The sequence below is a fragment of the Rhea americana genome, unplaced genomic scaffold, assembly GCF_003343005.1.
Source record: "Rhea americana isolate MKP2758 unplaced genomic scaffold, rheAme1 scaffold_31, whole genome shotgun sequence".
NCBI lineage: Eukaryota > Metazoa > Chordata > Aves > Rheiformes > Rheidae > Rhea > Rhea americana.
In genome coordinates, this window is record NW_028186435.1 from 203,767 (window position 1) to 229,502 (window position 25,736).

The 25,736-nt window shown below is 43.0% G+C and overlaps 1 protein-coding gene across 2 annotated transcripts in view; it reads right to left on the minus strand.

Annotated features, from left to right (window-relative positions):
* Positions 1-391: 391 nt before the first annotated feature.
* Positions 392-25,736, minus strand: part of BCL2 (BCL2 apoptosis regulator) — an 88,159-nt gene continuing 62,814 nt past the window's right edge. The window contains exon 2 of one of the 2 annotated variants that reach the window (XM_085309975.1): positions 392-1,678. In XM_085309975.1, the coding sequence (XP_085166101.1) occupies positions 1,544-1,678 (135 nt within the window). In that variant the 3' untranslated portion in view covers positions 392-1,543. Of the gene's footprint in view, positions 1,679-22,084; positions 22,321-25,736 lie in introns of those variants that run through there. The other variant, XM_085309976.1, reaches the window with a different exon arrangement.

Here is a 25,736-nt window from a genome sequence, read left to right on the forward strand (position 1 = left end):
AAAAAAAAAAAAATTACAGGAGCTTAGGCGTTTGAAGACGGCAGTTTCCCGCGCCGCCCGGAGGGCCTGGCCCCGGAAAGCCCAGCCGCCGTGAGCCGCAGACCGTGGGGCTGCTCGCAGGGCCCCAGGGCGAGCGTGCTGCGTTCGCTTCCTTCGAGTTGCCTTTACAATACGAGCCGATGACTCCCCCCGCCGCCGCGCTCCCCCTTTTCCTCTGCCCTGTTCTCACTTGATACGACAGCCGGCACCCGCGCGGTCCAGGTGCCGGGGAGTCTCTGTCCAGGCAGAGGGGCCGGAGGGTTTCTTCGTGATCTTTTCTTCCTTAGGAGAGTCTGAGGAAATTATTAGCTGAAACAATTTCGAGGGCCAGAGGCAGGAGGATAAAGCTCACTTTTTTTTGGTTATGAAAATGAGCTTGGTTTTGGTGTCCAGTTTGACAAACAAGCATAGTCGGAGCTGATCCGTAACGCWGGCGAGGTCTGCTTCTTGCCAGATAAAACGAGCATCTTGTTCAGCGTTYAGGGGGTCGAGAGCGCGTGGGCTGGGGCTCAGCCCGCCGGAGGGGYTCAGCATGTCGGCAGCAGGCTTCGCCGCGGGCGGGAGCCCGCCGGAGCCGGGCACGGGTCAGGACGCCAGGCTCCGGCTCCGCTCCGTGCAAGGAGGCGCTCAGGGTCTCCTGATGTTTCTGTGTCGGTAGCTGCAAAAACATTTTACTGCTGAGAAGATCACTGGAAGGGCAATTTCCCGCAAGCCCAACAGATTTAATTTCACACTTCTGTGTATATATATATATATATATATATATATGTATATAAAAAAAGAAAATGTATTTGCGTTGCTATGTATCAGGGTGCTGGACGATGCTATTATGAATATAACATGATGGCACAGCCGGTAACTTGAAAACGCATGTTTGCAAGGCATAGGCAATCGTATTTCAAGTTGTTGTCCTGTTGGGATAGCCAACTGGCCTTCGAGAAGTTGCCATTTTTGACTCAACGTATGTACCATGYTGAATCATTTACTCTAGTCAGTTCTTGCCAGCAGGGTAGGGTTCGAACTTTGTTCACGCTGACTTTTTTTTCTTTTTTTTTCAGATCCCTCCATGCCATCCAAAAAAYGCAAAGAAACCCAATACAAACTAGATAGCCTTTAGCAGCTCAAATAACTGCCTTCGTAAGTGTGAGCAGATAGGTCTTTGTCAGTATATTTGCTCTTCAGAGAGAAAACARTCCAGTCAGCTGCGTTAATTAAAAAAAAAAAAATAAATGACTTTGGGGCTCATTAAAGTTAATAACACCATGAYGTGTTGACGGATACAAGTTGCAGAGTTTCTGAAAATAGCAGGTTAAACTGTAAATATCTTTTAATAAATAATTTTCCTGCGATGTAAAAATAAATGGTATTTCCTTTGGCAGTAATAGCTGATTTAATCTTTAGCCAGGAAGTTGTTCTGCTCATAAAATATCATTGTGCTACAGAAAAAAAAATATTATTTTGCTGTTTTGAAAGACTTTTGTAATCCGTGATAAACTGGGTGACTCTACTTATGTCCGAGATAAGCGCCAAGAGTGATGCAAGCTCCCACCAGAACCAGACTTAGGATAGTCTTCAGAGAGATCCAGGAGAAATCGAACAAAGGCCGCATACTGTTGCCATACAACTCCACGAAGGCATCCTAGAAAGGGAAATGAGGGAATATCAGAATCGCAACAGTAATAGTATACAGGAGGCCACAGAACAGGGTTTGCACTGTAGTACACGGATAGCGACAGACAGACCTTATTTACAGAACCTAAAAAATCATCAAGTGACTTTTAAGAGATGGACTTGCTTTGTGCACAGCGGTCACCCACCAAGACCCCAGCAGAAGAAAAAAAAAAAAAAACAAAAGTAGTCAAACAGTGACTCAGAAGCAATGCTTTTGTGCAGTGCCTAGCACAAAGTTCTGCCTATTTCCTTACAGATATTCCTGTAATTGCTTAAGGGCTGACTTCTGCTTTAGGTATGCCCAGCCCAACAGAAATCACAAGCACAGCATTTTTAAATACAAGTGYCTACATTTTGGTTCCTGCATGTACACATACAAACATAGATAAACGAAAGGAGCTAAGCAGAACTTTGTTCTCCAAGCCCTCGGTTTCTGCTGGACTCAGGAGTCCATATTGCAGATCAATGGTCCTGGAAATAAGACAATATTTATTTGGTTCCCTAGGGATGGATTCAGGCACCTAAATGTGCTGCTGAGATGCTTCTTCCGTATCRGTTAAGGCTGGTAGGGTGCAGCTCGAGGCACAGGAGGGAAAACACATGTCAGCGGAGGGCCTGCCGCTCCTGGCAGCTGCCCACAAGTCACCCGGCGTGAGGGATAACGGGACTCCTCACCCGTTTCCTCTCCCGTGGGTGGAGAGCTGCTTCTGAGAGAGAAGGTCTGGAGATGCACGCAGGCACCAAACGGAAAGACTCTTTAAGTGAAGATACAGCTTCGGTGACTCGTAAATCCAACGGCAATTGCCGAAGCTCACGATGAGATCGGTAATGCTCTGCACCTAGTGCGTTTCCATCGAGAAGCCTGGATTTCCGTAGGAACACAAAGCCCCAAAGTGGTCCTAAGGGACACGTGCATCGTGCTGCGTGGTGTGAAAGAGATAAAGCGGAAGTTTCCAAAATGTGATTGAACGGATAGCACAGGACGACGCTTTTCTGTTGCAACCAGTTGAGCTCTGCTCCCAAACTATTGAGATAAATCCACGGAACAGCTCCCACTGAATAAGAGCATTCTCATCAGAATAAGAGCATTTGGGCTTCTACCACGAGAGGGCGCGTAAGGTTTTTTGTATTTTGCTGTTCTGACTCCTATTCACTAGACACAGTGCAAGACTCAAATAAATAAAATGTGTTTGCTTCCAAAATACGTCTTTAAAAAACTATTGGTYTGGTAGGTAAGAGTGGGTGTCAATAGGAGAACAGTTGTATTTGGCCAAAAGATTAACCATGAAAATACATCTTCCATCTAATATCTATTACTTCTTAATTCTTGTTCCTCCAGGCAATCTTTTTCAAACTTGGATTTCAAAGGTGTATTCTTAAGTGAAAGCAGCTTAACTTTTTGGGGAATATCATAATGCAAAGTGTTCATTTCTGAGAAAAATCTGGCAACTTTTGCTTAGCTGCCAGGTTTTTGAAATAGACTTTTGTAAACTCTGGCCTTAATATTCTGCTGTGCTGTTAGAGAGCTGAAAAGCATATGCAGTTTGCTGTGCAGTTCTTTGGAAAGCTGCTTTTATTTCTCCTTAAGGCTATGGAGTAACACAATATCCTAAAATGTTACAGACTGGGCTAAAGCCCGTTGTCGCCAGTGCAGACTCACTGACTTCGGTGGGAGTTTTATCYGTATAGGCAGTTTGAGATCAGGCTTTATAAAAATACAATGAGGGTAAAGTTCAATACTTATTGATATTATTAGGGACGGAAAAGGGGAGGAAATGAAAAAAAAAACCCCATGAAAATGCAAGTCATGTGGAAACATTTTAATGTTAGATTTTTAAGGGTTTCTTGCTGCGGGCTGGGTCTCACTTCTGTGTATTCGTGACAGCAGATGCATGCAGAGGGTAGGCAGCACGAGCAACATGCTTTCTGCCTCCYTTCTATCCCAGTTCAGCCCAGTTTGTTAGGAAGACCGTTTCTCACAGTTCAGGAGGGCTCCTGGGGTTCAGCATGGGGATGGACTGAGGGCTACAGCGACACTTGAATGCAGGGCAAAAGTACAGCGTAACCTATGGCTCAGAAGAGGAATGCTAGCAGAAAATCTGCAGCACGCAGTACTTTTTTTGCCTGAGATTATTACAACAATAACATGAACCCAACCTAATGGTGTCTGCGCTATATATTACAAGTAGCTCTTTATGGTCCTTTCCCCTCCCCTCTTCAAACATCCTGATTAGGCCTATTTCCGAAGCTTGTTTGAACAGCCTGTCACTATTTGTTTAAGTTTCAAACCTGTTTTAAATAAACACATGTCCATTTTATGTACTAAAACAAGGAGAAGGGGGAGGGAGGTATATGACCCATTACCGAAAACTATTTTAGCACAAAGAGAGCCCCAAACAGAGTCTCGACTGCTCCATAAGGTTTGTCTCCTTCTGTGAACCCGTGTATTTGTCACCGGATTTCTGTCACCAGAAGCGGTCTGTTTAAAATAAGAGATTCTGGGCTAAAACAAGTAAGATTAGCAAAATTGCTTGAAACATTTGCTGGCCTCTGAAAAGTATCTTTTATAACGAAAGCAAGGGTCACCCTCGCACTGCCCTGGCATGTAGGYTGAGACTAGGTCTGGCATGGTCACCCCTTCTGGAAGTGCTACACAGCTGGAAAGAAAATGGTGATAGGCTTCTATTTTAAGACTGATCTAYTGAAAATTTAATGCAAAGTTATATCCTGAATGTAAAACTGTATCAGGGCAGTTAGAAATTATAYGGGAAAGAACCCTTCATTCAACTCTAGGGGCTTGTTTCTAAGTAATTTTTTAATAATATCATTTTTCCTTTTTTTTTTTTACAAAAAACAACTTCTGTAGACACGTATATTAAGTCAAATCAGTCCGTTGTTGGTTTACTATCTAAATTTTAATTGAATGTTTGGGTAAAGCAAGAAAGATGGCAGCAGCGAAGGGAAAGCTGCTGAGCCCAAGCTCCTCTTAGCCCCAAAGTACCAAAGCTGCCTGCACCACCTACGTGGGCTTGCTCGGCAGGCCGGGAAGATCGCCCCGAGGGCATCCTGAGCTGCTCCTCTTGCCGGCTGAACTGTGTGCAGCGAAGGYGTACAGCATCACCGACTGGTGTTACTTGGATCCTAGGACTAGAGGGGAGTTTGTCTCCGTGTGAGGATTAACGAGTACAATAACGCATCGAGCCAGGGCGTTTCTGAAGACAAAGGATCCAGATTGCCCTACCCTGCTCCTCTGCCGGCCCAAATTTGGCAGCTCTGATCTGACCAAAAAAAAAAAAAAAAAAGCAAAAATAAGCCATCTTTAATTATGTGAACATGTGTTACTTACGGAGCGAGCCAAGCTTATTTAGTCTCGGTACTTTTGCAACTCAGCCTTCATCCCCGCTTGAGGGGCAGGGCATAACTTCCAGGCTGCGGCGAACTAAATGCTTCCCATATGCTGAGCCCAGTGATGCGTTCATGATACGAATGCTCCTTATTGCAAAGGCGAAGGGAAAAACCAGCTTCAGCGCTGTATTCTGCATTTATTACTGCGGGGGTGGTGGGCAGAGCAAACATGAGGAAGTGAAGACTTCCTTTTTCTACCTGAATCAAACAGCTGGTGAGGAAGTGACTTTATTTCCCTCGTTATCATTGGTTTGACAGGATATCCTCTTGAGCCACACTGTATTGAATGAAGAGCCTGCGCGACTTCCATTTTGCCGAATGGGAATCGCCTCGCGGTGATTTTACGCTGCCCTCTCCGTGACTCCAAAGCAAACAAGCAAACACCAGCGCGAGGCTTTTGAAGAAGCTCGTGGCGGTCCCCGCGACACAGCCTCCCCATCTGCTGCAGGGCTGGGGGGGGGGGAGGACATCCGCACCGATGCCAAGATTTTGCAGCTGAATGACTTTTCACTCACCCCTGCCTCAATATGAGCGGCATAAATTCTCATAAAAGCTTTCTTTCCTGAATAGTAACTCATTTCAGAGACAGTTTGGGGAGGGAGAGAGCTGGTTAAATCGTCCCATGTTCTCTACGCCGTGAAACCTCATTAAAATGTCATCTTGCAGCTAAGGAGAAAAGTTCTTGGAACATAAAAAAAATAGACAAGCCTGTAGCTGTTCTTTTCCTGAAAAGTTTATGGATCCTTTATGCAAAGCTAAGTCTATGCAAATAAGCGCAGCTCAGACCTCATCGGCGTTGCGCCGAGGTGTGGTGTTTCACGAGGTCGGCATCTTTAGAGCAGCCGATATCTTTTTACACCTGGGAGCGCCGGCAATGCACTCCCAGGTGCAACTTATCAAATTTTCATGTGAAGGAAGAGGACGTGCCACCGCCACGCAAGCTCTGCTGCCCACTGCCGCGGAGCCCACCTGTTGAGCGGCTTCACCTTGGTGTGCTCCTGGACAAAGCCCCATCCCACATGCTGCAGCACTGAGTCAGAGGGTTTTTTGGGCTCATCTTTGCCTGTGGCAGCGATGGATCTATTCCATGCATTTTCACAATGCACTAATCTCAGGTCTGTAGCTGACACTACTGGCAGCAGCATCATTTGTTTCTGCAGTGAAATCTAAGGTTTCCCACTTCGGACAAAATTGCCTCTCGCCGTAGTGGTCTTACCTAATTTCTTTCTTTTTTTTCCTTGTCCTAGCTCTAAATTTGTTTAAATACTGGCACTTAYGAGCCTTGTGATCTTGGGAGCATGTCTTGCAGGTCCCATTCTGGCCAGGCTCTCATTAAAATCTGTGTGAACTGAAATCAATGGAAATGTTGTCTGCCTAAGGCTGACTAACCGTGGCACTCAGATGGAGACGTCTAAGGAGCAGGGACTAATCGTGGTTAGATTTATTCATGAAAACTGATGCACATGCTTAGAAATATATAAATCTCTGTGGCTGTAGTAACAAGCATGATTATTTCTGTTCACCCTCCTGGGGACTGAATCTGTTGGCAGACAGATTTCCAAGGGAGTTCGGAAGGACATGAAGAATAAACCTAGACTGTGAAGAATGATCAAGACGGTCTCTTTAAACACATGATTAGAAAGGTATTGATCATTCAACTTGCTTGGAAATCCAAAGAGTGTTCAGTCAGACTAGGCTGCATTCTTGTTAAACCAAGTCAGCATGAGAAATGTTTCAGCAATTTAGTCTTGGCGTCTCTAGTTAATTCAGTTAGACGTGGCTCTGCAATATGCAAAAGCCCAGACCTAGTGGAGGCTGCCTTGTTTTCTTATTCCTGGAAAGGCCCACACTAAAATGAGGTTTTTCTGGCATCAGCGTRACAGCTGTAATATCTCTGTGGCAACTCATTGGTGGTATTTAATGGATGCCACTTCTGAGAGAGCAATATTATAATTAATAAGAGRAAGAAGGCAGGAGGGCCTTCTGGACAAAATCCTCAATTTTCAAACAATACAGTCAAAGCTGCTTTATTCAATCCTTCACAATTTTCTTTTCATGGACTTTCAGAGCAGCTTGCTTTCGCAGGTTGATAATCCTGTTCAACTAATTTGCTATTTATTTACATCAATGCTTAGGAATCTCAGTCTGAACTTCCCACATTATCCTACTTGGATAAAATGCTATATAATTCATATATAATTCATGCATGGAAGCAAACACAGCACAATTGTGTGAGTGTCTGTGTGTGTATTTTCAAGAATCTCAGTTCCACCAAGAACCATTCAGTTTCTGGCCACCTTTTTCTTCTCCTGGTCAAGTTTATCAAATCAATTCTAAAGAACTTGCATTGACATACATGGGTAAACCTAGCAAACAAGTATTGCTAACGGAACYCATACGTTGCAATAAATGAAGTAAAATCTTATACAGCTATGTTGCTCTTATAACTGCATCATTTGAAAAGAAGCTAGATGTGTTAGGACTACTTTCAAATCTTTAGAATGACTTTAAAATGAAAATAATGACAAAAATGGATCTGAAAGATGACACAGGTCTCACTTTTTTTTCCCCAGCACCTTGCACCTGAATTTTCAGTCTTGCTAGTAATTTACCTTCAATTTGAATGCCCCTACACTGCAAAAAGGCTACCTAATTTAAAAGCCTACATTTAAAAATTTGGCTGCAGCTGGTATTTTGATAATACAAGAAAATATGAACACATGCAGCACTGCGCTCCCTGCACGTTCCAGCTGACAGTGTCTGCCACTTGYGGGCTGCTGCAAAAGAGTTAAATCATGTAACAGTCTGAGAAATGGGAACTGAAAGTAGCCGCTTGTAGAAATGTTCAAAGCACTTTGGCATCACTTTTGTCATCAACATATCGCTTTTGCTGCGGGGGCTTTTATTTAATAAGTACATTCAAGTGTGCTACAAAAGGGCTTGCGAGGCAGGTTGTTACCTGAGGTAAGCAGGGACAAGGAAGGCAGAAAGCCTATCAGTTTGCTAAAGAGGGACTTGCTCAGAATGACCTCTGCCAGGCAGGGCAGAGCACGTGAATGAGTGGGGTGAAATCGAGCTAGTCTGAGCAGGTTGTACCATCAGCTGAACCACGAGGGACCGGTCACGCTGTTTTGTGTTGTGTGTTTTTTTTTTTTTTAAAAAAAACCTTCTTCTCGTTTTAACATCTCTCAGGGAAATGCTTGATCCCTCTCTTGTTTGTTGTCTAGACATTAAGTCCTGATCCAAATGCCTTTGGCTTGACTGACCTGCACTCGGCCTTGAGCAATAGCAGCAACAGCAAACTGCAATTGTYGGCTTCGCGTTCTGGACTGGCACAAGCCAATTTTGTGCTTTTGCAGCAAACTCTGTCGAAAGTTCGTGCAATGCCACTGGCACCTTCTTCAGAAATGCCACACATTCCTCACATGACTTCTTGCAGCAGGCTTTCAGCTTTTTAAAATCTTGTGACAATCAACTGACTTACAAGGGGAATGAAACAACAACTCTAACCTTATGGTAAAGTATCTGCAATTTAATGAGCAAGTACAAAAAGCACTTGAGCCAAAAAAAAGGAAAAAAGAAAAGAAAAAAGAAAGAAAGAAAAAGCTGTAGCTGTTAATGGACAGTTATACTTCTACCAGAGGCCACCTGGAAAATATGTGCACATGTTTGCTCTGGTAGCTTCCATTTCATTAGCAACCCAAGCCATTTTTGCTCACCTGTAAAAGCTTTATTTGAGGAAGAGACGTGGTAGCATTTTTCGGTCATTCGTTTGCTGTTTCCTAAATCAGCCCTTGTGTGCCGTACAGCACGGAGCACAGTGTGTCACTGTTAGCTAGAGAGGAGGCAAGTATACGCTTGCAGGCAGGTAGCCTGATGGAGGAGCAAGTTCCTGCTCCACCACTCCACATGCAAGAGCAGGAAGTTTGCTGGCATCAATGTACTCAAATACTCTTCTGAATTGCTTTCAGGGTCTACTCCACTTAGTAATGTTCTTGAAGGCCTCTAGGTGGCTTGCTCCATGGTTTCATCTTTTCACGGTAAAGTGATAATGGGAAATTAAAATAAGGGGAAATTTCTGGTCTTCATCTGCTCTGAAGAGAGGCTTTTTTTGGTCTGGGTGCCTCTCTTCTTCCACTCCCCCTCCTCCTTGTCCTTTCTGGTCTGTGCACAGCTTTCACAAAATCACAAGATGTGGGAGACAAATGAAAGGTGAAAGAGCTGGGAAACGAATTCGGAGAGTCTGTRTAGACTAAGACACTTGGAAATCTAGATAAAATCAACTGTCAAAATAGCACAAGTGAAAACTACCTGCTGCTACAATGAATGGACTCATGCTCTTAATGCAAGATAGCTTTATGAGTAGCCTTGTGCCACTGAGACTCATAGGTTGTGTGTGGCTGGTAAATCTTGAATTTTTGTGTTCATCCAGAAAGTCCTTTGGCAAATGTTACCAGGTAAGAGCCAAAAGGGACCATAYGAAAAAACAAGGAAAAGACAGGGTATAAAAATACGATCCAAAAACAGACTRAAGGGCTTTGGATTGTTATTCAAATCAGTTCTCAAATTCATTTGCATAGGCAAGTACAATCCATTAAGTCTGACTGTTAGATTTATTCAAATGCTGCCATGCAAAAGCAAAATATGAAGACTTAATAAAATGAAATAATCTCTGGCCTCTCCACCCCAAAAACCAACACTAGAACAACCAACAGGCAACATGCATGAGAAAAGCAAGTACCGCTGGGATGTCTGAAAGAAACACACCTCTACCCGTATGTGTATTTTAATTCCTCAGCATAAAGAAATAATGTATTGCTGATACAAGAAAGGGCATGAATTCTGTGTGCTTCCTATCAGAGAGAAGCTTTAGACCAAAAATACGTTGGAGACTAGTAGCAGGGGAAAAAGGGTTATTCTATGCCAAAGAGGCATTGCTGGTATCACTGTTCTGGCCAGATCCCCTAATGGAGACATGGCTTATAGCAGCTGACGGACTTCTGCCAGCGTGGTTGAAGCACCTCCCAAACAATATGCATTATACTGGCAAAAGGACTTTTCCAGTTGGTGTAAGTCTGTATAGTGGGGAGGAGAATCATGCCAAAATAGTTATCTTTGTAGACTAGGGATGTGATTTTTTTCCCCATGAGATAGTTATGCTGGCCAGACTTTGTCATGTAGACCCTAGGAACTTTTATTTGCAAAATAAGACTGTAATTTATTTTAACCAGATGTTCAGCACTGATCTGTGTCTGTACATTTACAGTGCACTCTGAGTAATTTTTACTCTGAAAGAGATACCTTGGCCACCAGTAAGTTTTWAAAAACATAATGCTAAAACTTTAAGGTAGTGGTGAGTTTTTCTTTCCTGTTTTGGTGATCTGTATTCCCAAGGAGGTGTGCTGGTGTTCTGGGTATGGAGTTTTACTCCTATCAATCAGATCCTGTAGGGCAAAAGTCTCCGCTATCCTGAGTATCAGACACTGGCAGCAACYGCTGCAGCAAGTCTTACAGTTCCTTACAACCCAACAGTTGCTGGGAGTTCAGGAAGAGAGCTCAGGTGACCTAGAATCTCTCTTTTCTGGCAAAAAGCAGGTGTTATGAGTGCCAGTCCTCTGAAACGAAGGCTCCCTCTTTGTTTTGTTTAGTGCCCGCTGCTCCTCAGAGGAGGCAGGGGCTGCTTCTGCTCCCAGATGATGACAGTTCGAGTGCAGCCACACAGCTATCACCAGAGCCTCAAGTACCACCATCAACAAGTTAGGCACACATACCCTTAGGAACAGCTGAAATACAGCACAGCCCGCATTCCTCTGGCCAGTCACTCAAAACAGAAACTAAAGGATTTGGTTAACTGATGCTTTTTTTTTTTTTTTTTTTCCCTCCATAAGCCTGCATGTCCTTGCAGATCATTCACAAAGGGCTGAGCATTTATATTTCCTGTCGACGTCCTTTGAAAGGGAGAATGTCACTGGAAATTGGATCTTTTAATGAACAGTTTCTGTGGGCAGAAAATGAGATGCAAATTCATGAAGTATTTAAATCCATCATTGTGACCTTGAACTAAGGTTGCTAGGAAGGAGAAGGCCATTAACTACAGCAGGAAAGATTGTTAATTACTTGATGTGTTGGCATTTACAAGTAAGCAGAAACTCACTCATGCAAGATTTCAGATTCCCGAAAGAAAGAATAAAAAAAATGAAATCAGTAATAYGAGCCAAGAGAAAACAAATGCAACACTGACAAAATCAGTGCTTGAAAGCTTTCCTGCAGTCTAAAATAAATAAGACTTTACAGATCTGAAACTGCAGATAAAAACTCACACAAGWTAAACACGTAGCCTAAACTTGGTCATTTACTTTAAAAAATTCTACGTGCAGGTGAATCTATAGGGCAGAATGCAGTGAGATGGAGAGAAAGAGGGCTGAGCTTGCACTGCTGTGAAACTAGTGCAACTACTGTCTAGACGAAGCCAGCTGCCTCTGTGCAGCACTGCACTGGCCCATGCAGACATGGCTGAGGTACTACCAAAGTAAAAATGATGGATTTTATTGCACACGGCGAGTCTTAGGGTGCTGTCTTTGCTGCATAACAACTTGTGCGGTGACTCCTGTACCAGCAGCTGCTATGGAAAGGCCAATCTGCCTTACCCCTTCACTTCAAAGTAACCTCAAGAATTTCATTAAAATATTAATCTGCTCTTACTTAAAAGTCAGAGAAAGTGATTCTCAGAAGGGGTGGATTCATGTGCAGTAGACAGAGAGGGACTTTGCACAAACAAGAGGATTAGAGGTTCAAATTAGTTAAAGATGAAATAAATCTATTGATTCATTAAAGGGACTAGAAGTACAGCAGCAATACAGAGGCATGACCATAAGTAAATGATTCTCTCTGCACCAGAGTCCTGCTGTTGCTGTCATCCTGCTGCTTCTTCTCCCCCAAATCTTCCATCTCTGGTGTCTGTCACTCCCACCCCTGAGGGGGAAGGCACAAGAACTGCTTCTGTCAGCTTGGCATCCACAGCAGCTTCCTGCCACAGCGGTAACGCTCAGCTGGCAATTCATGGCTGGAACCTAACATCTAAGTGATATACAACCCATCCAGGAGCTGCCTTCAGAACCTTCTATAATTAACTATTGCTGCTATAAGTTGAGACAAACTCAGGAAATCACATGCAAAATTCTGTCTGATTTGCTATCTAATCTTCTTCTATCTAGGTTCTCACACCACACACACATGCTGTGGTGGCTGAGCATCGTGGTGCCTGGATGCAGTTCAGTTGAACCCTCCGCAAGCTGGCAGTCTGAGCTGCAGTCCTGACACTTCTCCTGTGCACAAACTGCTTTGCTGYGAACAAATTGGTGAAGAAGCATCTTCAAAAGCTCCCTGAACTTACCAGCTCCTCTGGTCTTCCTTTCCCAGATAATGTAAGATTGGGAAACTTGTCAAGCATCATGCTAAACCARAAGAGACATTCAGATTGCTGCAAGTATGAGAGCCAAGGGAGCCCAGTCTGCCAGAATGTTATTGTAGTATTCGCAAGAAGCTCACGGCATTAAGACTTCATTTTGAACTTGATTCCTTCTGTGTCTGTCTGTCTAGGAGGTTCACCACTGGAGGCCAGAAAGTCATTACTTCCTCAATATTAAATACAAGCGTCTCAGGCAGCTATAAACCATTTGCTAGCTTCAAACTTTTGAGTCATTTTTCTTTCTTTTCCTTTTAAAATCGGTAGCATTTGTTCCTGTGCCTACTCTCAACTGAAATAAAACTTTTGCTTTAAGAGGATTTTAAATATACCCTTTTCTGATGAGCATACAATCAAACTGAGAATGCCGAAGYAGACCAACAGTCAAAAAGGTGATGACAAAAAGCTGTATTATTTCTAGATGAGCGGTACTAGATACAGGTTTGATTTATTGAAGACTAAGCAAGGGAAGAGAAAAGTTCAGCACTTATCTACATTCTATCAGTAAAGAAGCAAGCCTCCCCCCAGGAGGAACCTTTCATACTGATATCAAAGTGTATTCTGACTCATTAACTGAAATATGTTATGCTGGTGGAAGATATTTATATCAGCAAGATTTTGTCTACACAAAGGTTTGCACCAGTAAAAATTACATTGCTAAAAGAAGTCAGATGCCTGACCAACACAAGTATACAGCAGAGTGCAAAGCAGCCATTAAAGATGGGGAAAGAGCTGCTGGCTGACGTCTTGGGGTGTGTGTCTGATTTTTACAAATTYGTGCTTTAAAAGTTCTTGCACGTTTATAACAAGAGCAGTTAAAATAAAAACTGGTCTAAAGCAACACAAGCACCAAGAAGCTAAAAGAAAACCAAACCCCCTTCCTTTTTTTGGCTATTTATTCCCACAGCTTTACTCATAGTGTTGTTGGTTGGGGGCAGGGGAAGAAACTGAACTGAGGYTGTGATCACAACACTAAGTTGATTTGCCTATTAGAAAACTTCAATTTAAATGTTCCCCATGGGGTTTCTGGTATGTTTTCCTCATTTACTTCTTGAGCCTATTTAATACTTTGACCTAGAGGAAGAAGACTTTGCACAAACAAGAGGATTAGACGTTCAAATTAGTTAAAGATGAAATAAATCTAYTGATTCATTAAAGCCCAGTGTCTTCAATGTCACCAGTGATATTATCATRTAACTGTTAATAAGCTTGAAGAACAGAAGAAAGAGAAAGAAATTCTTAGCATAGGCCACAGACAGCACTTAGCTGGAAGAAAACATATTGCTGCTTCAATATCCCTTTTTCCCATCCAAATGGGCATCCTATATATGGAACAAAACCATGAGGTGTTTAATGGGCCTGTTGTCACACCTGCTGGACTGTACATTTTTTTAATTCCAATTTTGTCATCTTTGTCCACTCCAGAATAGTACCTCTTAACTTAYACCCCTTTCTTACATTTATTCCTTTTTTCTTTTGCACTCTCTGTTCGCATACTTGCTTTCCTTTTCTCGTATCTTTTTTCAGCTATTCTTTGTATGATTCTTTCTTTCTATAGTTATAAAACATTTGCTCATTCACTATATCTRTTTTTACTTTTCACTTTCCTGCACCCACAGCTACCTTGCATAGTTTCTGCAAACCATGAATGCATACACAAGGTATGCCTTTTCTTGCTGGTACACTGCCTGCTCCTGCCTATCGCATTGAAGTTAGCATCCACAAATACATGATTGTCCCTGTGCCAGCTAATCGTGCTTAAGCTGTGGTCCCAGCAGGCTTTAACTGCAGCTGGCTGCCACAACGGTGACTGTAACTTAGGCAAATGTAATTGCAAAGTCACTGCGGGCGTCGTGCCAGTGGGACTCCTCCAGGTTTTGTTGTGATACAGGGGTAACTTGCAGTGAAGACAAGCAGAAAGATGTATTTTGTATGTTTTTCAAACAAGATTTGGTGCAAATACCAGTTGTACCTGGCTTGCTGTGAAGCCAGCACAAAAAACCCCGCTGGGGTTTTTTATAGCTGCAGTTCAGCCCTGCTCAGTGAATCCTAAATATATGGCTGGTGCACAGTGTTGGTATGTTTTAATCGAGAAGTCGATAGCAGCTGAGCCACATGAGAAGTCCTCTGAAGGCTTTCAGGCTTCCAGGAAGAGCAGCAGCTCATAAAGCTGTGTCTAGTACTCTCCTCCAGGCCAACACCTGGCCAATTCTTAAGGCTAGATTTAGAAGAAGAAAGATGAAATTGCTCCTTGCTGACTTTCTTAGATACTAAAGTACATACTTATGTCATAGTTTTTAAAGAAAATAAAATAGTATCACCTCAAAGAGATGAAATTTATGACTGATGAACATAGAAGCTAATGTATTGAATTAAACTGGTGGTCCATCTAGATGTTAAGACTAATGAGCCAGCGACTATCACTTTGTCATTAATATCTGAGTTAAGCCTAGTTTCCTCCTTTTGGGTGTCACTTTTCCAAGATGCTGTCGCCTAAGATGTCATAAAACCTCTCTTCTAATCTGTGTCCCTCCTGTTCTGTTTGGCCAAGTATATGGAGTAGCCTAAATCCCTATTACTACCATTTTGTTAGCAGTTCTATTGAGTTCAGCATTTCTTACTCAATTTCCTTTTCTTAGGCTGGATATTAGCAGCCAAGTCCTACTAAATATCTTTATTTTCCACAAGTTGTTAAAATTCTTTGGAATTTCTAGTTTAGCGTTTACTTGATTGTCTTCGGAGATTCAATTGCATGACCTCTCCCACTTAAAGTTTATCTAATAGCATTTATGCTGTTCTTCTATAGAGCAGTATCTCCTCTGCCCCTATGGACCAGCCTTTCTTTCCTGAACAGCTTGTAGGTAGATATAATGTTGTTCCACAATGTTTCCCTATTGTCTATTATTATTGAAATCATCCTCCATGGCAAAATATTCTGATTGCTTTTCTAAGCTCGTTTCATTTATCTGAATATTTACTGTTAAACTCCTTTATCTGATACCTTCCRGTTTTACTGAATTCCCTTTTGTGCATTTGTCTTTTCTCTCTTATGGTTGCAGCTGGCATTATGTTCTCAAGATTCGGCAGATGCTGTCACACACACGAATCTGTTTAATAGATACATCCGACTGATGTGTTCCCCAGGTCCTCATAACTTCTGGCTTATTTGYTAGCATCTACTTTGGTTTTGAGCCTCTCTGTTTTCTAGGCTCTCCTTTTCCCAGAAGGTTTCCTCACTGTCTCCTAAGCTACACCACCTTCTTGCAGAGGCTTCTCTGGCAGTGCTCAGAGCTGCAGAGTTCCCACTGCTCCCTCAGCCTTGCCTAGGAAACTGGGAACAGCTGAGAGAAAGCTATTAGCTTTGTCTTGGATACCAGAGTTTTATATCTAGCCAAATCAAATTAGTTCCCAGAAAGTCTCTCTTACTTACTGATATGAAAAGCTCATCCAGTCTTATGATTTCCATGGTTTTGGCTGAAATTAAAAAGTCTGCTGAGTCTGTGCTCCTCATGACTGCACTCCCCGTGGCGCTGGGGGCCGGAGGGGGGATTTGTCTCGCCTCCCTCGTCCTGCCCTGTGGAGCGATCGTCTTCGGTGGGGAAGAATAGCAGTTTTTGTCAGCGAAAGCTGGCTCATGGAGGTGATCTGACCCTCAGGTCCGTAGCTTGGCTCYTCTTCTATCAGGGGACTGGCTTCTTCGAACAAAAGATTGGCCAAGTTATATCGAAGAGCTGCCCTTCCCCTCCCACGTGACAGCTCARCTTCTGAGCTTCCTCAATTTCTTGTAGGCATTCATGGGACTTCAGCACATTTGAAAGTTTTAGCATATGAAGTAGAAGCATTATAAAATCAAGGGTTCTTAACAACAGGTAAAATATTTTAACTTGTTCCCTAGTCAAAATAAGAGTTACTATCTTTTTCTCTCTTCTTTTTTGATTTTAATAAAGTGGTGATCTTCAAAAAATAAGCCTTTAAGGTAGATTTCTAGACACATGAGTAGGCACCAAAATAGACACTGGTTTTCACACGAGACCTCTTTTTTTGGACRTCTGAAGACAGATGCCATGCTTTGAGAGTCTTGGGCTAAGTAATATATTGCAAAACGACACTCTGAATGAGGAGAGAGGGAGCTAAATTCATAATCTCATTTCTAAAATGCCAATGTTCCAATTTAATAGTCACTGATAATCAGTTAGTTCAAATTTGTTGGGATATTTTAAATCTTTTCTGAAAATTGTGTTTGAAATTTCTGCACTATTTATTTGAGAAGGTTCAGACAGGAGCAATTAGACTATAAGAAAAAGAAAATCTTTTGAGAAGGGGGGGGGGAGAGAGAGAGAGATATCACAGGAGTGATCGACATTAGTAAGGAACCAAATAACTGAACAAAAAGTATTGAGTGACAGGGAGAGACACTGTAGATATGGAGATTCTGCGCTCACGGTCCTCATGCAAGAAGGAGAGGGGAAAGACAGGAAATTCAAAGCTGATAAGAGGAAGTACTTTTGCACGAGATCCACAATTTGACCATCAGGTTCATTGCTACAGGATGCTGAGACAATGCGTTCAGCCAGCTTCAAAGAAGAATTGAATATTTCAATGGAAAACAAAAGCTGTGACAGTTAATCCAAATAATAATAATAACAACAACAAAAATTGGAAGCCTTCTGCTTGAAAGATTAATTCAATCTCTGACTTCTTGGGATTAGTGTGAGGTCTTCATGGGGAGTATGCAGGGTAGGAGGGAGGGCTGGGGGAGAAGATTATCCTGCATCTGCCTCTTGGGGCATTTCTTCACCTTCATCTGAAGCAGGTGGTGCTGAGCACAGGCACATTCTGGACAGGGTAGACTGCTATTTTAGTGAAGAAGGACAGTTTTTAATAATTTTGTATTAGTTGAGCAGGAGAGTTTTGTGTCCTTCAGGCATTTGAGAAAATTGTTTAAATCTTTTAGTGTTCGTTTAACTAAAACGGCTATGATTGAGACAAAAATCATGGCATCCTAAACTAAGATTTATGCAGAAATTTAAAAAATAAGCAACGTATAGTACCTTTAATTTTAAAAAAATAGTATGTTTTATTTTTAGATAAAAAAAAATGTTACCTTTTAATATTCAAAAAATTGGTAGAAGATAAACATTAGTCATAATAGAAAATTAAAAAGAGAAGTACAAGAAAGATTTTAAAAAAGATTTCCATGAACAAGTTCTTTAATTTTAAAWTGAAACACTTTCAAAAGCTGTCTACTGAAAACCCAAAGTAAACAGAAGAACCTTTTGTTTTTGTCCATGTGCTTTGTCCAAATGGATAGTAATTAAACACGTAATGACAGTAACGTAAAAGAATGAGGGTGAATTAAAAAAAGATAGCCACGTTCTTTACTTAATCAAAACCAAGGCCACCCCCACCTCCCTGCTAACAATACCTAATCCAAATCTGTGCCAGAGTGTGAAATACTACTGGTCACATAYGGCTGCCTTTGCTCTTTTGTCCAAATATACTTGACTGTGTTTTTTTAAAAAAATTTTGAATTCATTACAGTGGGGCGAGCAGGCTTCCAGGCGCTGGCCTGACAGATGTCCTTCGCCACCAAGAGTGGCCTCCCTGTGCCATGTGGGGCTGGCGGAGGTGGCTGCTGGTGGGGAGACCACAACGGTGAAGACCCCCAGCAGCAGGAGCCCCCAGGGCAGCCCTGGCCGTGGCAGCAGCTGGTGGCACTGGGGCAAGTAGGGCTCCAYCAAGCTCTTGGCCTGACGTGGGTGTCCTCACGGAGATCCACCCATGGGATCAGCGCCTCGGGCTGTCTCACTGCACCCGCTGCTGCTACGACAGATACCAAAGCCACGCTGAAGTCTGCAAGGCTGCATTAGTCTTGTGCTTGCCTCTCCCACGCGGACTCCTCACAGTTTATTTTCCAGCCTTCCTTGAATCTCTCTTTCATTTCATCCCCTCTTGAATTATACATCCCTATATTACGCGTTTTTAGATATACGCACATTTACATTTTTAATGACATRAAGTGCTTAAAACGGCACTTGCGGAAGAGAATGCAGCGCGCAGAGCGTACGCCTGTAAGGCACCCCRGGCAGCGTCTTTCTCACGGCCGGCCGGGCCTCCCCAAATCCCCTCCCTGCCCCTTCAAGCACTTTCACTCACCTCTCTCCAGACCACTAACCAACCACCGCCAGTCACCTTTCGCACCCCAGCCCACCACTTTCGCTCTCAGTCGCTGCAGCCCACTGCCGTGTCTCACCGGAGCCGCGCAGACGCCCACCCCTGCTTACTCACCTCGCGCGCTCGCTCATGCGGGCAGGAATATTAAACACTCRCTCAGCTTGAGCTGCTGGTATTGTAGCAAACCCAGAAAATTCAAAGGGACAAGGGGCACCAAGTGGGAAAGTCCTTAGTCAGAAGATACGGCAGCTATTTTTATCTCACAGGGCTTGGGGAGTGCACAAAATTCACCTACTTCCAAGCACTTATTCAGCACCTACAACCAGAGGCTGGTCCTCTTAAGTTCACTATATATAATAATTACTATATATAATAATAATGGAGAGAGAAAAGCCCTTCCAGAAGGTGATTCAGAGAAGAAGATGCCTAACACGGGTTTCCCAAGTTGCCCTCTGGAGAAACCTCTCTCTCCCTCTATTGACTGTATAGGGAAACTCCTTGCTGACATACCCAAGTGCAAATGTCTCATTTAATCTCCATATCTCAGCTCATCATCTGTTGATGCTGGTGGTGAAACGCGTCGCTGGGGACCTGTGGGGGAGTGTTCCTGGCAGGTGAGCGTTACCACAGCTGCGGAGGATTTCCCACACTAGGAATTACTAATTTCTCTGCCTGCGCCCAAGAGCTGGGAAGTCCCATACGAAGAGGTTGTCCCTGCCTGCTCAGACCAGTGATATACGCTCCTCTCTCTGCTACGCTAGCGAGAAGGGGCATTCTTTTGCAAATTATGTATCACAGCAAATCATTTTTAGCTCAGTTTATCTCAGTGGGTTGTATTATCCCTGCACTAGGTTACTGTAGTAAAATAAAAGCCTCCATTTGTGTTTGTATATCTCCTCAAATTCGACCGTGAAATAATGAAAAGAAATTTCTCAACTATTCTTCAACCGGAACATTGCTCATCTTTCCTTTCAGCCTACTGCTGAATGAAATATCTTTTCAAGCTAGCGGAGGCATTATTTGGCAGAACAATGGGTATCTATCCGCACAAACAATAGATATCTATCAACATCTGTCAAGTTGCAGAGTAACTAGAAGGTACTATATTCCGATCTATTATATTACATAAGTATTATGCAGAATTCAAGTATACTTTCTTCTATAAATAATTCTAAAGACCAAGCACTGCATTTTATATATATATATATATATGTATATATATGTAGGTATATATATTGCTAACAGAGTGAACTACTAAGTGAAAAATCAAGACCTGTGTAACGGAATTAACTTGTGTTCCCAGCTGCTGGTCTCCCCGCTAATGACCAGCCTCTGAAACGGCCTGGTTCGTTAGGAGAGTCCACCATCCAGTGGCTACAGATGCGTTACGGATGCTGAGTGTTGGAGTCTGCACTTTTGTGCAAGCACCCATTTCACCCACAGCTTTGAGGTCAGCAGAAGGAGTTTCCCCGTTTTCCTTTGACTTTAGCCAGGTCCTCAGCATGCTAAATTGAATCTTTCCACAGACCAGAGACAAATAAATAAATAAATAAATAAATAAATAACTCTCTCGTCTATGTTCAGCTTGTTTTGTTACTGGGAGCACGAGGGCAGCACCAGCGGAGAGAGGGGGCAGAGCGGGCTCCCTGCGCGGCTCTGGGAGAGCACGGTCTGCAAGGTGGGCTTCGGGCCCCGGCCACAGCGGCTGCAGAACTAACGAGCCCATGCAGCCTGCTGCAGAGGGCCACAGCTGCTTCTTTGCTCTTCCTCGAGCCGTCCTTTCTTTGCAAACATCACAGCGGCAGCATGCATAATACGGGTTTCTTTGAGCTTTCCGCTCGGGACCGTGACCTGACCCCAGACCACTAAAGAGCCGATCTCATCGCAGCCAGAAGTTGCCTGTGTGAGATCTTACAATTCTCGCCTTTGACCAATAATTCTTAAAACTGTCTATTGTCAATTAAATCTCCCTATTGTGGAGCAAAGAATGATAGCAGCATTTTGTGTGTCCACACATTCTCTAGACTGATAAAATGCTCCGTATATATTAAGAATATAAGTGTGCTCAGTCCATTCACAACACACAATAAGTGCACAATTCAATTAACTAATGCAATTCATATTTCATTAGGACAGAAGCTGTTTGTGACCTTAAACGGACAACAATTTGATGACAGCATTGCAGAATTTTAATTAGATAGGAAAATAACAACGAAAAATGAAACAGAGGGAAAAAGAGCTGCCTGGCAGAATTGTTCCAAAGAACTTAAAACAAAAGATGCAATTGTTCTGCTCAGGCCTTCTCCTCCTTCCCCCTTACCAATGCAGCGGACCAAACATTGTTGCCTTTCCATGCCTCTGATTAACCATTTGCAGAGAAGGCTATCTCAGCATTTATGGTGCACACCTGGTGGGACAGAAAGGCATGGGAAAGCAAGCTCTGTTGGCCTGGTTTACCTTTTGTTTATGGGCATACAAATGAAGAGCATTTCCCCTAAGATAGAATTATTTTCTATCAGTTTTTAAAATCTGTTCTAATCCCCGGAATATTAGGCTAAAATCCTTTGGGAAGGAAGGTGGTAAACCAGCAACAGCAGCAAAATACTGTTCTTCTACTTGATAATGTGATTAGTGAACTGCAAAAGAACAGACCAATACACAAACTGCTGTAGTTGAAATAGAAATGGATTCCCACTTGAAAAATGGAAACTATGCTGCTTGCCTGCCAATATTAAGCTGCAATTGCTGTAATCTTTCTTTATCTGATACTTTTAAGGAAATGAGGAGAAATTAATAAGGTTAGCTATTATGGTCCTGTAGTAATTTCACATTTAATCCAAATGTTACCATCTCTGGTGACCCCTGTGCAAGAAAAATGGCTCTCTACAGGCTGTAATTCAGTTTCATTATTTAATTACACATTGCTAAAACTGCCGTGTATTACAGAAACATAAAAGAAAGAGATTCTTGTTTTTTTTAAAAAAGTACATCATAAAGCAACAACAAAAGAATGAAAATACCAGACCAGAGTTTGTGGTCTGTAAAGCATGTTCCTCCCCCTGCCATCCCTCTCTTGGACTATGACTTCTGTTTTTGAGATAAAATCAGTACATTTTACACAAAGCTTTCCAGATTTGGCACTACAGCCAAGATGTTGTGTAGGAAGCAACTGGCTATGTAGGAAGATGCATCTGTTTAATCAGGATATGTGTTGATCTGGGTCAGTAACAGGATGGTTATTTGTCCCTGGCCAGTGGGTGGCAATGGCGGCAAATGGCTTACAATAGACAAGGACTGATTTTGATAAACATGTCCAGATGGGTATGATTTAAACCAGTACATACATTGCTTTGTATAAAGAGATATTTTAAAATTAATGTTAAACCATTGTTTACAGCAAGTTGTCTACACCTACCTGTCACTGAATGCCACATATAAGCTCTTAAAATAGTATTTAAACCAGGAATATCCTCAGTGAAGAAAAGGGAAAATAGCTTTGTCTTCTTCAATCCTAACACATCTGATGCATCTCTTCCTTATGACGTATTAGAGCAAAACTCTGTTTTCTGTAGTGGGTAAGTCACAAATACTAGTATTAGTRGTAACTTTTTCAAGCTTACTGTGAGCTGAAGCTAAGTTTACTGGGATAGATTAAGTTACTTTATTGACACTATTGTCAAAGAACTTTTTAATGCAATGAAAGCATCAAAAAGTACAGCTGCTAAATGAAAGAGATCATAAAAAGGGAGTTTCCAGAACCCACTGGTAGTAGCTGCTCACCCATACATTCCCTTCCTCTCAAGTTTCAAGATGAGATTATTACAAAAAAAGACTGATTTGTCAAAAAAAAAGAAAAAGAAAAAGAAAAAAAAGAAAGAAAGAAAGAAAGAAAGAAAAAGAAACTGAGCAAATCTGCAAATAAACCAGCTCGGGGAATTCCCACGCCTGTGTCTGACCCCCACGACCAAAATAAGGCATCTTCCACCCGAGAAAGGATTATTCTCTTCTTTAGCCCTTCGCTCTCCAGCCTCGCGCTCGGCACCGCGGGCACTACTAGCGCTCCGGGAGCCGGCGGCAGYGGGCTACGCTCGGCTCCGGCCGGGCGCCCGGTCCCGAGGGGCTGGGGCCGCGCCGGCCCCTCTCCATGCCACGACTGGGGTAACGAGAACATGTTGCGCGGCCGTATTGCTCTGTAYGGCTGCCTTTTTAAAACTCTTTTTTTTTTTTTTCCTGTTTTGCTTTTTGGCTTCGTTCAGGGAGGACGGGGAGGAAACCCATCCCTAGGACACCCGCCTCTGGCGCTTGCGGGGGCCTTGCTCCAGTCACTGGTCTGGCCTTGGGCTGACACACGGCATGCTGGCCTGAGCTGGAGAGGAGTTACTGCTGCCGTACAGTTAGAGGCACAATAATACGAAGTTGCTCCAGCCTTTCTCCTCACTCTTTGTACACAAATTTAATGCCATTTTTTTTCCCTCCCTCTTACAGTGCTGCTAAAATAGAGTAACTCCAGTGCAACGTTGGGAGTTATTCTGAATCGGCACTGATGCCACTGACAGCTCTCAGATAGAAGGAAACTGAGGTTAAAGAGCACAGAATATTTCTCTTATTGCATTGTTCTTGGAGACTATTTCTGGCACACAGGAAGACCTCACAAAATCATGATCGTACCTATTTTAGTTAATTCCATACGTGACTTGACTATTCCAGAGGTATGCACCAAGCCTGGGAGAACTTACACTTAGAAGTGTGACACTGGAGGGGCTGACTGGAAATGCTTTATTACAAACAGTGGGGGAAAAAGCCTTCAAACAATACACAAGAATATTAGCAGGATTGGGTCCAAAAATTGTATTCTGAAATGAACACTTTGATAATCATAACAATGTGGTTTGAAAAGCATCACTTTAAAAGGTCAGCTATACCACCCTCCGACTGCACATTGAAAGCATAGCGGATATATTGAGTCATACATATTGTTCATTGTCATTTGCATTTGGTGAAATCCCTGCATTTTGCCCAATTTAGTAAGCCAGCACCGCCTCGGGCTCCCTTGGCAATACTTAACTTCTAAGCGCCGTTACTGTTTGTTGCTCTAAAACAACATCTTATCCCATCCTGCACCAATAAATCACTCTTCGTCCCTTTGATAAATTTTCGTTGTTTAAGGCTTGTGAGTCATGTTGCATTAATGGAAAGAGAGGGAGYGGCAGACTGAGGCCATGTGGGTATTTTGAGATTCACATCTTGGATACTTGGTGTGTGTGTGCCTATTCTGAACAAAACGATTGTCCGTATCGACTTGCAGATAACCACTAGTGCATGACGAGATGTTAATCTAATGTAATATTTGTGTGGATAAAGAACTACTGTATCCTTGCTGCTCACTTYTACAAACACCATTTGGCATCATGCTACACATCACGAAAAGGCCTTACCAAATTCCAGCAGACTTTTTGAACTCCAGCATTTTTTTAACCTCCTGTCTTCTTCCCTATTTTTTGCATATTTCCACTAATAGGGACTGCTCGACTTTCCAATTACCATGTGAGCGATATTTCCAACCAGAATATGGCGGAAGCTGCCCTCACCCTTCCGGGGGCTACACCTGAAGAGTAAGCAAATTTTGTGGGTATTTAAGCCTTTTTTTATTTTCTATGAGCAATGTAAAAATGACTCATTCGTGCTTCAGCTGGAATACATAGTTGGTAAACATCGATGGGGTGCAATCACATTTCTAGATTTGTAAATAAAAACCAGCCCTTACGGCAGAGACTCTTCAGGGCCGTTGCTAAGTTTTCAGTGCGAAAGGCTGGGAAGGCAGGTTGGCGCACGCCACTGGTCGGGGCTGACGGCCACCCCAGCCCATGGCGGCGGGAGACCAAGGGCTGTTCAGCCGCAGGGAGACGGAGAGGACACAGAGAGCAGGACCAGATGCACCTTCCTACCTGTACTGCTACGTACCTGCACTGGTACAGACTCTGAAAACATTTTGAGTGAAAAAAAAAAAAAAACTTCACACAGATGCACGTACATGCAAAGCAACGCGGTGTCTGCTGCAAAGGCCACTGAAGTGCAAGGAAGCTTCCAGCTGAGCACGTCCTGGATTGAGCCCGGCATGGCGGTTAGTCAAAACAGCACCCCAACGCAGACACACGGTGTTGCTGCCCGATTAAGAATTCAGGCTGAATTGTGTAAAAGCACATGCACCTTGAGGAAGCTGCACAAGAGAAAAGTCCAAATGGACCTGTTTCTGTAAAAAAAGAATCGTTTCACAGTACCTTGGAAATAATAATGTTGTTGCTCCGATTAAATACTCTCCATCCAACAAGATAGGCAAGTCCTATTCCTTCTCCTTGGTACAGACAGAAAGACTGATGCTCAGAGAATTGCATTTAGGTGCCTCATCCAGGCTGCATGAGCAATTCAGAGAGCAAATCTGAAATTGAAACCTGCTGACCGGCTCCATCTCTCCATCAGCCACCAAAAGGAGTACGCAGGAGTCCCACCGGGGCACGACGCTCAATACCATCTGTGGAGCCTTCCCCCTTTTTCCTAGTTTTGTTGGTTCGTGGCTACCCCAGCGTCTTGGTGAGGCATGCTGGCCAAAGTCTGTGAGATCCAGCACGTCCCTCAGGTGACGCCCGCCTGGAGTTACCCGCCGATGAGTGACAGTGTGCAAAACCCAGTGACATTCATATTCGTAGTTGCCTGCTACTTAAATGTTCACTATGGCGAAACTTCCCCTATAGGAATGGGCATGGGGCAAACTTTTATCAGCCCCCTCCATTGACTTTCTCTATTTTAAATGTTACCCTGTCACAGGGGAAGAAGTGCCATTGTTAATAGCATTGGAGGCAGCCAGCTGCACTTAATTTAAAATTAGAAGGGAAAGAAAAAGAAAAAGAAAAAGAAAAAGAAAAAGAAAAAGAAAAAGAAAAAGAAAAAGAAAAAGAAAAAGAAAAAGAAAAAGAAAAAGAAAAAG